The 17,535-nt window shown below is 42.2% G+C and overlaps 1 protein-coding gene across 3 annotated transcripts in view; it reads left to right on the top strand.

The window, feature by feature from the left end:
• The window catches only part of eps8l2 (EPS8 signaling adaptor L2), a 190,560-nt gene that overhangs the window by 121,709 nt on the left and 51,316 nt on the right, over positions 1–17,535 (top strand). For all 3 annotated transcript variants that reach the window (XM_080190320.1, XM_080190318.1, XM_080190319.1), the window contains 6 exons: positions 7,886–7,950; positions 11,120–11,281; positions 11,989–12,138; positions 13,752–13,831; positions 16,296–16,423; positions 17,228–17,310. In XM_080190320.1, coding sequence (XP_080046446.1) covers positions 7,886–7,950; positions 11,120–11,281; positions 11,989–12,138; positions 13,752–13,831; positions 16,296–16,423; positions 17,228–17,310 — 668 coding nt within the window. The remainder of the gene's footprint in view (positions 1–7,885; positions 7,951–11,119; positions 11,282–11,988; positions 12,139–13,751; positions 13,832–16,295; positions 16,424–17,227; positions 17,311–17,535) is intronic.

Below are 17,535 nucleotides of genomic sequence, written 5' to 3'. Positions count from 1 at the left end.
ACCTTCAGTTCTTCCTTCCTGGGTCGTGATGCAGCCCAGAGTTCCTCAGCAATTACAGTCCTGTAGTCAGGACACAGGAAATCCCTTCTGCAGTGGTACTAGCAACCCTTCTCTGAAGTCACTTGTGCGATCGCGACTGTCCCAGCAGGACTCTTCCTGTTAAAAGCCGGTATCGTGATCTGCTATCAGCAGCTGTTAAAAGCCGGTATCGTAAACTACCATCTGTGTAACGATTCCCACTAATACAAACAGGTAAGATTTGCAAAGTCTACAAAATAACAGTCACATTTAACTATCAGCTGTTGTAAAAGTTTCACATACTTTAACATGAACAAATAACTTGTATTACTGCCAGGAACAGTATAAGCTTAAGGAGATCAGTCATGAGGAAGGGTTATGTTTTTGACACATTCAAGGTACAAAATCCATTAACCCTTTCCCCTCAGGTACAAAATACATTCATCCTTTTCCCTACTTCACCTCATTCTTCTGAATTTCAATGAGAATAGTTTGTGGATGCTCCATTATTAAATACATTTAAGGCTGGGATAGAAGGGTGGTCTCCAATGAAATTGGGGGATATTGGAAGCAGACAGGAAAGTGGATTTGAAGTCCTGATCATATTAAATAGAAAAGGTTTTCGATGGGCCATCTGACCTTCTCTTAATCATATTTCTTGTATAATTTTGATGGTATCAGGCAGGAGCTTTCAAAAGTTAATTGGGGGAGTTTGTGGGAAGGCAAAAGGACATCTGGTAAGTGGTAGGCTCTCAAAAGTGTGTTAACCAGGGTTCAGGGTAAACACATTCCTCTTGGAGTGAAAGGCAAGGATGGCAGAAGTAGGATGGCTCGGGATATTGAAGCCCTGGTCAAGAAGAATAAGGAGGCACATGACATGTATAGGCAGTTGGGATCGAGTGAATCTCTTGAAGAGTGTAGAGTATAGTGTATATACTGGGTATAGTGTAGGAGTAGAGTTAAGAGAGAAATCAGGAGTGCAAAAAGGGGACACGAGACTGTTTTGGCAGATAAGGCAAAGGAGAATCCAAAGAGCTCCTACAAATACATAAAGGGCAAAAGGGTAACAAGGGAGAGAGTAAGGCCTCTTAAGGATCAACAAGGTAATCTATGTGCGGATCCATAAGAGATGGGTGAGATCCTAAATAATATTTCTCATCAGTATTTACTGTTGGGAAAAGCATGGATGTTAGGGAAATAAGTAGTGATGTCTTGAGTAGTGTACGTATTACAGAGGAGGAGGTGCTGGAAGTCTCGAAGCGCATCAAGTAGAGAGATCCCCGGGACCTGATGAAATGTATCCCAGAGCATTATGGGAGGCTAGGGAGGAAACTGCGGGTCCCCTAGCTGAGATATTTGAATCATCAATAATCACGGGTAAGGTGCCCGAAGATTGGAAAGTGGCAAATGGTGTCTTTGTTTAAAAAGGGCTGCAGGGAAAAGTAGACCAGTGAGCCTGTCATCTGTGCTGGGTAAATTGTTGGAAGATGTTTTGAGAGATGGGATCTACAGGCATTTAGAGACACAAGGACTGATTAAGGACAGCCAGCATGGCTCTGTGAGTGGAAAATCATGTCTCACAAATTTGGTTGAGTTTTTTGAAGGAGTAACCAAGAAGGTAGATGAGGGCAGTGCAGTTGATGTTGTCTATGTGGACTTTAGCAAGGCCTTTGATAAGGTACTGCATGATAGGTTGTTGCATAAGGTTAAATCTCACGGGATCCAAGATGCAGAATCTATATGGATACAAAATTGGCTTCTTAACAAAAGCCAGAGGGTGGCTGTAGAGAGCTGTTCTTCAAACTGGAGGCCTGTGACCAGTGGTGTGCCTCAGGGATCAGTGCTGGGTCCACTGTTATTTGTCATTTGTATTAATGATTTGGATGAGAATGTAGGAGGCATGGTTAGTAAGTTTGCAGATGACAGCAAGATTGGTGGCATAGTGGACAGTGAAGAAAGTTACCTCCAATTGCAACGGGATCTTGATCAATTGGGCCAGTGAGCTGACAAATGGCGGATGGAGTTTAATTTAGACAAATGTGAGGTGATGCATTTTGGTAGATTGAACCAGGCAGACTTACTCAGTTAATAGTAGGGCATTGGGGAGAGTTACAGAACAAAGAGATCTATGGATACATGTTCATAGCTCCTTGAAAGTGGAGTTACAGGTGGACAGAGTGGTGAAGACGATATTTGGCATGCTTGGTTTCATCGGTCAGAATATTGAATACAGGAGTTCAAACGTCTTGTTGAAGTTATACAAGACATTGGTAGGCCACACTTGGAATACTGTGTGTAGTTCTGGTCACCCTATTACAGAACGGATTTACTAGGATGTTACTGGGATTTGATGGATTGAGTTATAAGGAGAGGCTAAATCATCTGGGACTTTTATCTCTGGAGTGTAGGAGGCTGAGGGGTGATCTTATAGATGTCTGTAAAAATAATGAAGGGCACAGATCAGTTAGATAGTCAATATCTTTCCCCAGAAATAGGGGAATCTAAAACTAGAGGGCATAGGTTAAAGGTGAGAGGGAAGAGATACAAAAGTGTCCAGAGGGGCAGTTTTTTCACAGAGGGTGGTGAGTGTCTGGAACAAGCTACCAGAGATAGTAATAAAGGCAGGTACAATTTTGTCTTTTAAAAAGCATTTCGGTAGTTACATGGGTAAGATGGGTATGGAGAGATATGGGCCAAATGTGGGCAATTGGGACTAGCTTGGGTGTTTTTTAAAAAAAAAGGGTGGCATGGACTAGTTGGGCCAAAGGGCTCATTTCCATGCTGTAAACTTCCTATGACTCTAATTCACACAATACAAATGACCATGATCACAGCATTTACAAGAATTGCAAGGTTCAAAAATATCTGTATATATGGTTTGTGAAATATTTGTTTGGGAGAGTGAGATTGTGAGCATGCTTGAAGGGAGAGGAAGAAGAGAGACATGTGTAAGCCATGATGTGTGGATAGTTTAAAAATGCTGAATCCTCAAGTTATACACTGAAGTAGTTACAAATAATTACCATGCATGAGTTTACACATTGGGAGAGTGCTGATTCCAAAAGGAGATCAAAAAGAACAAGTATTAACAAGTTAATAAGTTTTCCCTGGAGCATAACATTCTCTAAAAGAGGGAATGATGCTAGGAACCAATGGACAGATACTTGCAACTATATTATCACCAGGGATGCCTAGCAAGGAGAATTTTTTTTACTTCAGACTTGAAAAAAAGCTTTTTGTCAGACAGGTTATTTATATCCGAGGCTATTGAATTCTACGCATCTGAGCGTCTTATTGATTTATGCAATAAAGCAATTTTGGAATTAGCCAGAAGTACATTACACACATTTCTGGCAGGGGAATGCCAGAATTTAATTGACACGTTTCTTCAAGCTAAGCCGACAATTGATTGGAATGAAATTGAAACATAAGGAGGGCATAGGAAAGGAAGTGGCGGTTATAAGAACATAAGAAATAGGAGCAGGAGTAGGCCATCTAGCCCTTCGAGCCTGCCCCGCCATTCAATAAGATCATGGCTGATCTGTCGTGGCTCAGTTCCACTTTCCCGCCTTCTCTCCATAACCCTTAATCCCCTTGCCTATCAAAAACCTGTCTACCCGCATCTTAAATATATTTAGTGAGGCAGCCTCCACCACTTCAACGGGCAGAGAATTCCAGAGATTCACCAAATGAGGTAAATCTTGACGTGGCTCAGGCAGAAGTGCTGAAAGAAATGGTGGAACTTTAAACTGGATAAGAGATTGGGTCCTGATGGCACGTATCCAAGAATGTTAAGATAATTCGGCGAATTGGAGAAAGTCTGACCATGATCATCCTGAATTATGGAAGTTATGCTAACCAGCTAATATTACACTTTCATTAAAAGGCATAAAATGTATATCTATAAACCAATCAACAGTGGGGCAGTTTCTAAAGGCCATAATATGATGGAAAATTAATCATCATTATCTTGGAAGGCATGGATTAATTAAAGACAACCATATAGATTTACACAAGGTAGGTTGTGTCTCTTCAACATAACCGGGATTTTTGAGGAAGTAATTAAATATTTGTCTGGATGTTTGTACGGATTTTCAAAAGGCATTTGGTAATGTTCTGCCTAGGAAGCTTGTTGATAAAATTAAAGCACATGAGTATGACGACACAAAGAAGAAATTGATAGGAAATAGAATACGAAATAGAATAGGAAATAAAAGCACTCTTTTTATACATGCACATTTAGTCAATAATTTACTGGTAAGTTTCAGTATAACCACAGCAAATTGAGAATATTCATGCATAACCAGTTTGGACCAGTTCTGTGTTAAAGATTCGCTACACACGAGTCCTGTTGAATGTTTGCATGATCCCAAGTTTTGTCCTGATTGTTACTTGCAATATATTCTAATATATTTATATTGATTATTTTTTGAGGCATCAGAATCTGTATGTTATAAAGATAAAATTTTCTCTGCTAAGTATGTGTCAATGAGAATTTGTGGCTTTAATTTAATAATTAGTTTAATTTTAATATCAGCCCAACAAAGGGTGACTTAATAGTTGAAATATTGCATCCGTGCTCTCAATAGGCTCAAAATTCTATTTTGATTTCTGTTTGTTTTACGCAAACTTTTACAATATCGATATGCTAATACAATTCTCAAATTTGGGCTTTAGTTACCATGAGCTAAGTTGGTATAAATGTTGTTTTGTGTAATTTTACATGTGTATCTTATGTATCTAAAATATTAAATTAATTTCTTGGATCACCCTTACATGGGATAATAAACTCCAACATTTAGGTCAGATTCAATGTTAATCTATGTCATTCTCCATAGAGCATTAGAACCATAGTATTGTTACAGTGCAGAAAGATGCCATTCAGTCCATTTTGTCTCCACTGGTTATGATCTAGATTTGGATTTTGGGCATATGACATTAACATTTGCAGGTAACACATGATTAGTGTGCATTTATAAATATAAGCAATTTCAGGCAGTCAAGTTAGTCGACATGCAGTTAGTTAGCAGTTGAAATTGAATGCAGGGAAACTGAGAAAGAAAAGAGGAGGTATGTATTATTAATTAATAAAGCCCGAAAATGAGCGATGAGCAAAAATACTTAGGGTTTCAGATTCCTAACTCTTCAAATGTAGGACAACAGCTTAGTACAGATGGAAATCATGGAACACAGAGCACAAAAACAATGAAGTATATTAGAAACTTGCAGACAAAGATACAAACATACCAGTTGTTCAATCAACTTCATTCCATCTGGACATCATGCACTTCATGTACCATCAATTTTGTCCCCCTTCCACAATCCATGCAATCTCCTAGGGAAAGGCATAATCAAATAAGTTTCAAGTGACAGCAGCAATTTGAATGAATGATTAACATGAATAAAATGCAAAGTATTGGTAAAGACATTAAATGGAATATTGTGTCCCATTTTAATCACTTTACCCTACGAAAAATGTTAACATCATGGACAGAGTGATTCACAAATATGATTTCTAGGGATTAAGTGCTTTAATAAGGCTGGACTGAAGAAGCTGAGTAGTTCTTAATAATAGAGCAAAGAAAATTAAAAGTGGATCTGATAAATGGTATTCAAAATTTGTAAGGACAGAAGGTTTTCTTTTAGTTTAGTTAGAGCATCATGATTGGCACTGACTTGATGGGCCAAAGGGCCTATTCCTGGGCAGTATTTTTCTTTGTCCTTTGTAAACTGGAAAGATGCATTGCTTTTAGAGATGGCATAAGCTTAAGGTCATCGTGGAAAGAGCAAAGAGAGGGAAATTATTATTTTACAAAGATTTTTTGCACCGTGGAATATTGAAACAATGATGGAAACAGAATGCATAATAACTTTTTGAATGGAGGTATGGAAAAGTATTTGTAAACAAAGATACTTAAAAATGTGGGTAAAGGTCAGAAAAATGAGACCATGGTTAGTTCAAGAGAACTTGTCAGTTTCACATTAGCCCTCCGTTTGCCCTCCAGTCCTTAAGCATGTGAGATTGTTATCTTTTGGGATGTTCCAAATTTATTTTTCCACAGTATTTGGGAAAGAGCAAAACATAATATTGGGATTTTAATTCATAAGCTATTTCTGCACATTTAAAAAGGAGTAAGGGAGGAGCTCTGAAATAAAGAGTGTTTAAACCATGAGTTAGACATTTGAAGTTGTTTCCCCAAAGGCTTAGAACGATAACAAGCAATTACACTGTTTCAACAGTAATTTAGAAACATCTCCCATCCACAGTTTTGGGAAGCATCTGGCCTTGGGCACTGAGCAAAAGATGCCTGACGTATTCCTCTCCTTTGGTGGTGAACATTGGGAGAAAAACAGAGACAAAGATTTTCTGATAACCAGAAATAGCTAACTGCCATTTTCCTCAGGCTAAGAAGGTTATGATGCTGGAGTGTAGTTGGAAATTATTTTGTTTACTTCGATAAGGATGACCCATTGTGCTCATAGTTATGTTATTACACAAAAACAGGTTGCCTTGGTTGAACTAAATCATAGCTGTTGTTCTGTTATGTCACTTTGTTTTCTAACAGGAAAGAGTGAAGTGATATGCTGATCAGGGCAAGAGCTGTCAGTGCCAAGAATGGAACAGTTTTACATTTTTAGGAGGAAATACCACTTTTCAGTTCATACATTATGTCTAACTCTAACTACTGAAATAGTTTAGTGATTGATTATGGGCTCATCTGATGAGGGTGGGTCTGCTAGACACAATGGGCAGGATTTACCCTGTGGGTTTCACCACCAGACTCAAGTGACGTTCATAGGTACTCACTGTGAGAGAAATAGTCACTCTCCTGTGACCTCCTATAACCTTTTTCTTAATTGCCCTGTTAATGGCCCTTGGCAGGTTTGCCTTCCAATTAAGAATAGCTCTTGAAGCCGGTGCTCCAATGGGAGGCTATCTAGTTTGGAAGCAGTGGCAGAATACCTTGGCTGGTAAGGCCCCCCTGCAACATTTTTCAATTTACAAGAAAAAGTTGATCAAGCAACCATTGCATTGGGGGGTGGGAAGGGATGGGCAAACTTTCCACAGCACAGTTTACAGCTGAATTCAGGCAGATAGTAGCAGCCTGTCAGCAGTGCTGGGTCCTCGGTCCGCCACCAAGAGGCAACTCTAGTGCCCCACAGCTTGCTGGAATCTGGTGGCCGACTGGGAAATTCCAGTCAACCTTTTACCATTGATGTTCAGTGTCTAATAACAGAGTCAGTTGGCTACCCCATTGCTTGCAGACAAGTATCTTTGCTGCCACTCCCTCCCCTGTCATCCTGCATCCAGGAAAATAGCTTGGGAACAGGACAAGGCTGGGAAACAGGTCAACAGTGCTATTTTTATGCTTATTTGCTTATATACCCAACCCCAATATCAAATTCAGATCAGGATATCCTACTGACACATTGCTGGGTTACATAAGTTGATATTGAATAGTGTGAGTCACTCTGGAATGTGAGAAATGTGTCATCTAGTTAGTCATGATGTGGAGGTACCAGTGTTGGACTGGTTTTGGCACAGTTTGAAGTCTCACAAGAGCAGGTTAAAGTCCAACAGGTCTATTTGGAATCGTAAGCTTTCAGAGCACTGTTTCTTCAGGTGAGTCAGGTGAAGGGACAGCGCTCCAAAAAATTCCAAATAAATCTGTTGGACTTTAACCTGGTGTTGTGTGGCTTCATCTAGTTAGAGCTGCACAATATTTGCACAAAAAGTGGCACTTTCTCCTAATATGCAAAACTGTTTTGGCACTGACAGTTCTTCAGATCAGCATAAAATTTCACCCTTCCCTTTTTCACTCTGTCAGGTCCAGCATTATTGATTAATTTGATCTATTTGTTACAGAGCAAAGAAAGAAGTATTCCAATACCAACATTATCATGCAAGAAACGTCTCAGTACCATGTAGAGGTAACGCGTTATTAAATGAAATGCTGAAGTGATTAAAATGTCCAGGGGATTATTTTTGGGATGGTTAACGTGACTTCTTTCAGCCCATTGAAATATGTTGGTTTCTGCCTCAGATACTTCCAACTCCAGATAGTGGGGTTTTCATTTCTATATATATATATATTACAATGCTAAAATGTAAATACTTAATAGCAGAGCTCTAGTGAGAGTGAACTGTGTTTGAATCCAATGCAGCACTACCAGATATAGCACTTGGGGCAAACAAGATCAAAGGTTATGGGCAGAAAGCAGGATTAGGCTATTGAGTTGGACAATCAACTGTGATCATGATGAATGGTGGAACAGGTTCGAAGGGCCGAATGGCCTCCTTATCTATGTTTTTACCCACTCTCCAAGACTCCTTGCTAATAAGAACATAAGAACATAAGAAATAGGAGCAGGAGTAGGCCATCCAGCCCTTCGAGCCTGCCCCGCCATTCAATAAGATCATGGCTGATCTGTCGCTGCTCAGTTCCACTTTCCCGCCCTCTCCCCATAACCCTTAATCCCCTCTCCTATCAAAAACCCATCAACCCGCGTCTTAAAAATATTTAGCGAGGCAGCCTCCACCACTTCAACGGGCAGAGAATTCCAGAGATTCACCACCCTTTGAGTGAAGAAGTTCCTCCTCAACTCCGTTCTAAACCGCCCCCCTTTTATCTTGAGGCTGTGCCCCCTAGTCCTATTGTCTTTTTTGAGCGGGAAGAGTCTTTCCACCTCTATCCTATCCATCCCATTCATCATCTTATACGTTTCAATGAGATCTCCTCTCATTCTTCTAAACTCTAACGAGTACAAGCCCAGTTTATTCAGCCTCTCCTCATAGCTCAACCCTTTCAACTCCGGTATCAGCCTAGTAAACCTCCTCTGCACTCCCTCCAAGGCCAAAATATCTTTGCGCAGGTGCGGCGCCCAAAAATGCACACAGTACTCCAGTTGCGGCCTCACCAATGCCCTATACAGCTGCAGCAAGACCTCCCTACTTTTATATTCAATCCCCTTCGCTATGAAGGCCAGCATCCCATTCGCCTTCCTGACCACCTGCTGCACCTGCAAGCTGGGTTTTTGCGACTCATGCACAAGGACCCCGAGGTCCCTCTGCACCGTCGCCTGCTGCAGTTTTTCTCCACGTAAGTAATAGTCCTTCCTACCATTCTTCCTACCAAAGTGGACCACCTCACACTTGCCAACATTAAATTCCATTTGCCATTTCCTGGCCCATTCGCCCAGCCTATCTAGATCCTTCTGCAGACTCTCCACACCCTCCGCACAATTTGCCGTTCCCCCAATCTTGGTGTCATCAGCAAATTTCGACACTCTACACTCGGTTCCCTCCTCCAGATCATCTATATAAATGGTAAAAAGCTGAGGCCCCAGCACCGACCCCTGGGGCACTCCACTAGTCACCATCCGCCAATCCGAATAGCACCCGTTGACTCCCACTCTCTGCCTCCTATTTGACAACCAATCCTCTATCCACGCTAACACCCTACCCCCAACTCCATGTCCCTCGACCTTCTGCAATAACCTCTTGTGAGGCACTTTGTCAAACGCTTTCTGAAAATCTAGAAAGACCACATCTACCGGCTCTCCTCTATCCACCGCCCTAGACACATCCTCATAGAACTCCAGTAAATTTGTCAGACACGACTTCCCTTTAATGAAACCATGCTGCGTCTGCTCTATCAAGCAATTCCCTTCAAGATGCCTCGCAATTTCCTCCTTAATGACAGATTCTAACATTTTACCTACCACAGATGTTAAACTAACCGGCCTATAATTCCCCGCCTTTTGTCTGGCACCCTTCTTAAACAACGGCGTAACATTAGCCATTTTCCAATCATCCGGCACTTCCCCGGAATCCAGCGACGTTTGGAAAATAACCACCAAGGCATCCACTATCACCTCCGCCATTTCTTTCAGAACCCTCGGATGCATTCCATCCGGTCCTGGGGACTTGTCCACAATCAGCCCCTCCAGTCTGTCGAGCACTGCCTTTCTAGTAACAGTAATGTCATTAAGACCCTCCAGTCCTACCACCTTTCTATCGCTAACACCCGGCAAATTATTCACGTCCTCCTCCGTGAAGACAGAAACAAAAAAGTTATTCAATACCTTAGCCATATCCCCATCCCCTACCACTAGGTCCCCTTTCTCATCCTCTAAAGGACCAACATTTACCCTAGCCAGCCTCTTCCTTTTTATATATTTATAAAAACTCTTGCTATCCTTTTTTATATTAAGCGCTAGCCCAGCTTCATAGTTTCTCCTACCATTCCTTATCAACTTCTTTGTCAATCTTTGTTGACATTTAAACCTCTCCCAATCCTCTTCTCGCCCACTACTCTTAGCTACTCTAAATTCCTCCGCTTTTAGTTTAACACTTTCCTTCACCTCCTTTGTTATCCACGGCTTATTACCTCTCCTCCTACTATCCTTTTTGACCATCGGAATAAATTTCCGTTGAGCACCAAGAAAGATCTCCTTAAAGATCCTCCACTGCTCCTTAACAGACCCTCCCTCCAACGCGCTCTCCCAGTCCACATTCGCCAATTCTTCTCTCATCCTACCGTATTTCCCTCTATTTAAACAAAGGACGCGTATCCGGGAACCCACTTTCTCCTCCTCCATCTGCACCAGAAACTCCACCATACAATGATCACTCTCCCCAAGAGGATCCTTCACCACAAGGTCCCTAATTCTACCCGCTTCATTACATAGCACCAGATCCAAGATAGCTCGCTCCCTCGTCGGCTCCAACACATACTGTTCGAGGAAACTATCCCGGCAGCATTCCAAGAACTCTTCCTCGAGCCCCCCACGTCCAACATGGGTCGACCAATCAATATGCAGATTGAAATCCCCCATAATGTTTTGTACATAGTAAAAAAAAAGATAAAGACTGTTGATAAAGAAATGCTGCATTAATTTTGTATAACGTCTGAAATATTATGGAATATAGTAAAAGTCACACACCTTCACGGTCTTTAGAAAATGGAAAACTCAAGTCTCTTATATTTAAGTATGGGAGAGGGATGAAATACTGAATGCACTCTGAATTAACTTAACTTGCTTGAACTGCAAACCAGGCTGTAAGGCATATAGATCTGTTGCTTGTTTTTGCTTCCAGCATCTTGCCACATTCGCTATGGACAAGAGCGAGTCTGTTGTGACAGTAGATGATGGCGTCAAGAAACTACTGCAGTTGGATTCGAAAGGGAAAGTGTGGACTCAGGAGATGCTGCTGCAAGTGAATGACAAAGTCATTAGACTGCTGGACTGTGAAAATCAGGTAAGAATATCTGGGGTAAGAGTAGTCAGCCACATAGAATCAATGCAGAGTTCTGGAGCATCAAAGTACGTTATCATAGGTTGATGGGCTCAAGATTGCTGTCTACATCCTTCATCCACCAATTTGCTGCCTTCTCTATCTGAATTAGGATCAGACTTGGCTTTAATGTCTCCCATCTGTTAACCTTTGCTTACATGGGAAGAATGGTTGTTAGAGTAAGGTGTGGCAGTATCTTGCCTGTAAAATCCTACCTCAACAAAAGAAAGCACCTTCAGGAGCAGAGACCAGATTGCCTCTTATAACAGAAAAGTTTTTGGGTTTATTTTGAGCTGATTTACAACTATGGACATCTGTGTTCCAGTTTTCAGCACACACACCATGTTACACATATTTCAGTATGAATTTTCAAATGCTTTGCCAACCAAGTAATGAACATCATTAAGCAACTGATGTAAGCATTGATGCCCTGTTGTGGGCAGTCTGTGCCATCTGCTGTCGAGGAGACTTCTTTTTCTAAGCTTTATTTGGCCATTCATGTTTATGGTTGATTGTGGTATTGCAGAGTTTAATGGCAACCCACAGTGCAAGACAACTTATATGCAGTTATCCAGAGGAGGTGAGTCTTCTTTCCTGTTGTTTTTGTATGCTTTACTCAATCTTCCTTTACTGTTTTCTTCCCCTCCCCCCCACCACCCTATTTCCTATAGGATGAGTTGGAGAACTTTCCATTAAACACTGTGCATCACTGCCAAACTGTACACAACCTGTCCAAATATCCATCAGTTTTACTGCTCATGTGTCAAGACTCCGATCAGCACAAACCCGATATGCATTTCTTCAACTGTGACGAAATCGGGGTGAGTAAAATGTGCAGGGGGTTGGGGGCGCGCACTATTGCTTACAATACCAGGGTAGTGATGATAGCAGTGTTGAGAGTGGTAATTGTCTGTAGACTACAGAATCACAATGGTGATATTATTCATGCTATTAGTGGAGCTTCTTCATAATCTGATAAAGATTTTCCTAGTGGTATTGTTTTTTTTTAATTGTTGAATTAAAAGCATTGTGATATGGTAATATCAATGGATGGAATAACTGCATGTCAAAGAAATAAAATCTAAACCCTATGTAATGAGTTACCAATGGCCCTAATTGTACAGGGGCGTGATTGGAAGTTTCCATTCCCAAGACACTAGGTAGAAATCACTAAATGCCAGGGCCCAGACCCTAAGAAATAGGAACAGGAGTAGGCCATTTGGCCCCTTCAGCCTGCTCTGCCATTCAATAAGGTCATGGCTGACCCAGCATTTCTCACATCCATTTTCCTGCCCTTTCCCTGTAACTGTTGATTACCTTATTAGTCAAAAATCTATTTCAGCCTTAAATAGACACAACGCTTCTGCTCCCACAGCTCTCTGTAGTGAGGAATTTCAAAGATATGCAATCCTCTGAGAGAAGAAATTCCTCCTCATCATTGGCACTCCTTTATCCTGAGACTATGCCCTCCGGTCCTCGATACTCCCATGAGGGGAAACATCCTCTCAGCATTTACCCTGTGTCAAGCCTCTTAAGAATCCTAATATGTTTCAAGGAGATCACCACCTCTCATTCTTCTAAATTCCCAAGAGTAGAGTCCCAACCTGTTTAATCTTTTTCTAGATGAGGTATAGTGAGTTACAAGTTGAATCAACACAGCCGGCATGCCAATGGTTATGCGAAGTAACTGACCCCACAATTTGCAGTGGACTCAGCAATGTATTAGGATGGTGGATGGAAACCCTATTCCACTGTACTTCTTCGCTTCTTTTTCAGATGTTACACTGCCAAAATTTCTATGCTCATGTTTTGTCCAAGTTGGCAAATACTATTAAAAATGGTTCATGTTAAACTATCACCTACAGCATTTATATAACTGAATATGTCCGCATCCAGTTGGTATCCATACAGCAGCCTCTCAACAAACCAGAAATTCAACAGCTGCCACAGTTTCAAACTTTTCACCTAAATATTAATCTTAGTTAAAGGCATTATATAAATGTAAGTTGAGATTGTGGTGGAATATGAGTGTTTTTTTTCATTTGCAAATTGTTTTTATCCATTGAGTACTGGGTCTTGTATCATTCCCAGTGGGGCAAATTGAAGGGTGCAGGAGTAGGAGGGCAGTTGTTCCAAGGGCTGCGGCACTGATGCAAACAATTGTCTTCTTGGGTACTTGAGAACAGCTTGAGTATTTTTCTGTCTAGCTTCCCCATCGCTTATAGCAAAAACAAATCACCTCTAGACAGTAGCTCTCACATTGCTGTGAGCGAGATCAGTGATCTCAGACTTCCTACTGCTCAAACATTTGTACAGAGGAATCCCAGTGCAGAATCTGGTTGTTTTCCCATTCTGGAACATCATTGAATGCAACTACAGCTATTGGTAAAGTATGTGAAGCTGGTCATTTATTCCTTCCTTGTTCTTCTTGCAGGCTGAGATGATTCATGCAGATGTTGAAAGTGCAATCTCCGACTGCAAAGGTGGACAGAAGATTCGACCGCAGACCCTGAAGTAAATGCACTTAGTTCAAGAATGTAAAGAGTGGGGGAAAGTCTTTGACCCAACAATTGACCCCAGTTGTTAATTTTCTTTGTTTGTTCCCAAAGTGTGGGTGATGCTGGTGAAACAACACATGTTGTCCGACACACCTGGTTGCCCTTAATATGTGGCAGTGGGGCTTCACTTTGAATCATTACTGTCCTTTTGGGGTCTTTACCTCCAGATCTGTTATTTCTCAGGAAATATATAAGGTTCATAGAACCCCTATAATGCAGTAGGAAGCCAGTTAATACATTGATACTGCCCTGACCATAATCCCACCTGTTCCCATAACCCCACATATTTAATCCCCTGACACAAAGGGGAATTGAACCTGGGTCCCTGGCGTTGCGAGGAAGCAGTGCGAACCAGTGTGCCACCATGCCTCCCTTAATGTCTCTTGGCCTTCCCTGAAACTTATTTGACAAAACATCTCTGCCTACTTTCCTTATTTAAAAAGCACAGGCTAATGGGAGGTGTTACTGAAACTCTGTTCTTGGTTAAGTTGTTCCTCGGTTTTCAATGGCCACTCGTATCTGCTTCCCATGGAATATGGGCAGGATTGTACAACATAACCATAAGAATTGTTTTAAATGCTGGAATACTTTGTAATCAGTATGACATTTCATTGAGAGTAGAATATTGTTGATGCTGGAATCTGAAACAAAATCACAAATGCTGGAAAAACTCAATAGGTCTGACAGCGTCTGTAGGGAGAGAAAGATAGGGTTAGCTTTTTTGAGTCTGTATGACGCTTCTACAGAACTCAAGCTTAAATGATCTCGATGTCTGTGGCCCTTGTGATTCTTCACCAACAGAGTGAGTCTTTTTTTGTCACAACATATTGGGCCCTATTTTACCATTTTGATTCTAAGTGCTGGGCAGACTTGACACTGGGAATATTTCAGGTCTGATTTTTAAACTCATTCTCAGGCACCCCTGTACGCACTCTGCCTGCAAAAATACCAGCAAATCTGAATCATGCTGCACAAGTCTGTGGGCAGGGCTTAACATGCCCAAAATCCTGCAGATCTGATCGGCGCCTCTAACTGCGCATGCACGGAGAGAAAAAAAAGATAGAATGCAGCTCCCCTGCCACAATGCTCCTGGGTTGGATAATGCCTCCCACCGGCCCCCACAGACATTGCCTCACCCCCATAACATTACTGATGTCCTTATCACCACCCCTTCCTTTATCCAGACTGATCATGGGCCCTCCCCTCTTCCCATCCCACCAATCTCAGACAGACTAGCAGCAGACTCCCCCCTCTCTAAAATCACAGGCAGAGTGGCACGGACACCCTCTCCCCTCCCCCAACCAGTCTCGAGCAGAGAATATTCAGACCCATTTCCACTGTTCCCCGCCCCCACCCTTCCCCACTCCCACCGATCGGACCCTCGGCATTACCTCCCCACTAGCTGGAACGCCCGAATTGGACTTTTGTGTAGCAAGTCTGTTTCGCACTGATTCTGGATGGGTGAATGCAGTGGTAATGGGGGAAGTGCCAGTAAGGTTGAATGTGCAGCCCATTAAGTCAATTTAAATGCATGCATTGCGGCCATTTTCAGGCCTAGGTAAAGGGGGAACCAGCGCGGGAGTGGGCGTGGATTGTGCTACTCTCTTCACGCTCGACTTTACCAAGTTTTTGCGCCGGAAAACGGGTGCAACTTGATGGTAAAGTCAGGCTCATTGAGTGCTTTTTATATCGGAATAAACAGCTTTTGACAATCCAATCTGGCTGCAGGTAACTGGTATTTCAATAAGTTCTCTTGGAACATATCCATGGTGTCCATTACTCTTAACTTTATAAAAATTATTTTCTTCTTCTTTCCTGCTGCTGTGAAAACAATGTTGAAATGAATCTGTCCTACAATTGCAGGTATGTTCCTGCATCTCAGAGTGGACAGTGTAATGCCCATCCATTGTTAGGCAATGCAGCGGTATTTTAGGATTGATTCCCTCACTGTATTTTGTTGGATGGATATGCTCTTTTCATTCTGCCACCTCTCTGGCAACCAGGCGGTGGGTAAAAGTGACACATACATAGAGAACAGTGACTCGCTTGTTAGTTGTCCCCCCCTCTCTCTCTGTGTGGGGAAGTGACAGACCTTTGCTCAGTATCTGACAACATGAATCAGAATTGGAAACTTGGCAGGAAGGGAAGTGCCAGTATGAACTTATGTCCTTGACTTGGTACATGAGAACCTCCCATTACACGTTGCCAACAGGCCAACCAGCCTCTGAAAATTATTTCTTTGCAGCCAATTCAAATTCAAATTTGTGATAGCTTGCTCCCAGCACCTTCTCTTGCAACAAACCCAGCCATTAATGGGCTTATTTCATTGAGACCACTTTGTCTTAAACTTCAGCAGGTTTTAATTTTGTTGCAGTGAGGGATTCCCAGTCAGCACACCGTAACCATGTCTCTCCCATCAGGGTGAATCAAGAGAAAATGAAGAAACAGCGGGAGACAATAATCCCTTCACCCCCTCAGAGCATTGCACCTGTCCACCCTCCTGACGTCAGAAGTCGAGCTGCTGCCCTCACAGCACAGAATGAGCAAGGTAGGTCAAGCTGAGACATCAGGTTGATGGCAGTCAATGTAATCCAGCAAGCTTCTGAAGAACACAGTGGGCAAGGAGCTCTTCAGCAGCATGCTGATCCTGAGCCGCTTTGTGTGCACTCACTTGTGCTCTCCAATCGTTTTCCATCACACGTATGCGCCGCTGCCACAACTGAGAAAAATGAGCAGAGCCTGTTTCAGTCAGGGAGTATTTAGGAACTGTGATTGTGTCATTAGCTTTAGAATGGTTAAGGAAAAGGACAAGGACAAATCGAATGGAAGAGGGCTAATTTCAGTAAGTTTAAAGAGAGATCACGCATGGTGGTACAGTGGGGGGGCACGGTGGCACAATGGTTAGCACTGCTGCCCCATAGTGCCAGGGACCTGGGTTCAATTCCAGCCTCGGGCCTCTGTCTGTGTGGAGTTTGCATGTTCTCCCCATGTCTGTATGGGTTTCCTCCGAGTTCTCCGGTTTCCTCCCACGGTCCAAAGGTGTGCAAGTTAGGATGATTGGCCATGCTAAATTGACCCTATTGTCAGGGGAGTAGCAGGGGAAATATGTAGGGTTATAGGAGTAGGGCCTGGGAGCGATTGTAGTCAGTGCAGACTGGATGGGCCAAATAGCCTCCTTCCGCACTATAAGATTCTATTCTGTCAGAAGTTAGTAGGCAAAACGATTATTGAACAAAAGGATATTTCAACAAGGTTGAGATAGTTCAGGTACAAATTAGACACGCCGCCATGTTTTCTTGGATGGTAAGAATTTGTTGTTTGTGATGACTAACCCTTGGGTGTCATCCTACAGTGGACCAAGATCAGAGAAGCAGCAGTTCCCCGGATCATGAGGAGTCGCCTGCAGTCTTGGCTCACAAGATCGAAAAAGATGTGGTGAGTGGTTTGGTATTCTGAAAATATAAGCCCTGAGACCAAACTAATTGGATATTTGTAATGTCATTTTTATCAACCTTTAACTGATTTATAGGAATAGAAAGCAGAGAGGAAGGAATTCCTGAAATGTTTACAAGAAAACTTTCGGCCCCGAGAGGAAGAAAGCTGGATCTAATTCTGGGGAATGCAATAGGACAAGTAGAGCCTGTTTCTGTCAGGGAGCAT

Source organism: Carcharhinus amblyrhynchos, chromosome 6 (genome assembly GCF_965287045.1).
Source record: "Carcharhinus amblyrhynchos chromosome 6, sCarAmb.v2.hapA, whole genome shotgun sequence".
Lineage (NCBI taxonomy): Eukaryota > Metazoa > Chordata > Chondrichthyes > Carcharhiniformes > Carcharhinidae > Carcharhinus > Carcharhinus amblyrhynchos.
The sequence above is the reverse complement of the archived record's forward strand: the minus strand, read 5'-3'. Positions and strand labels throughout refer to the sequence as shown.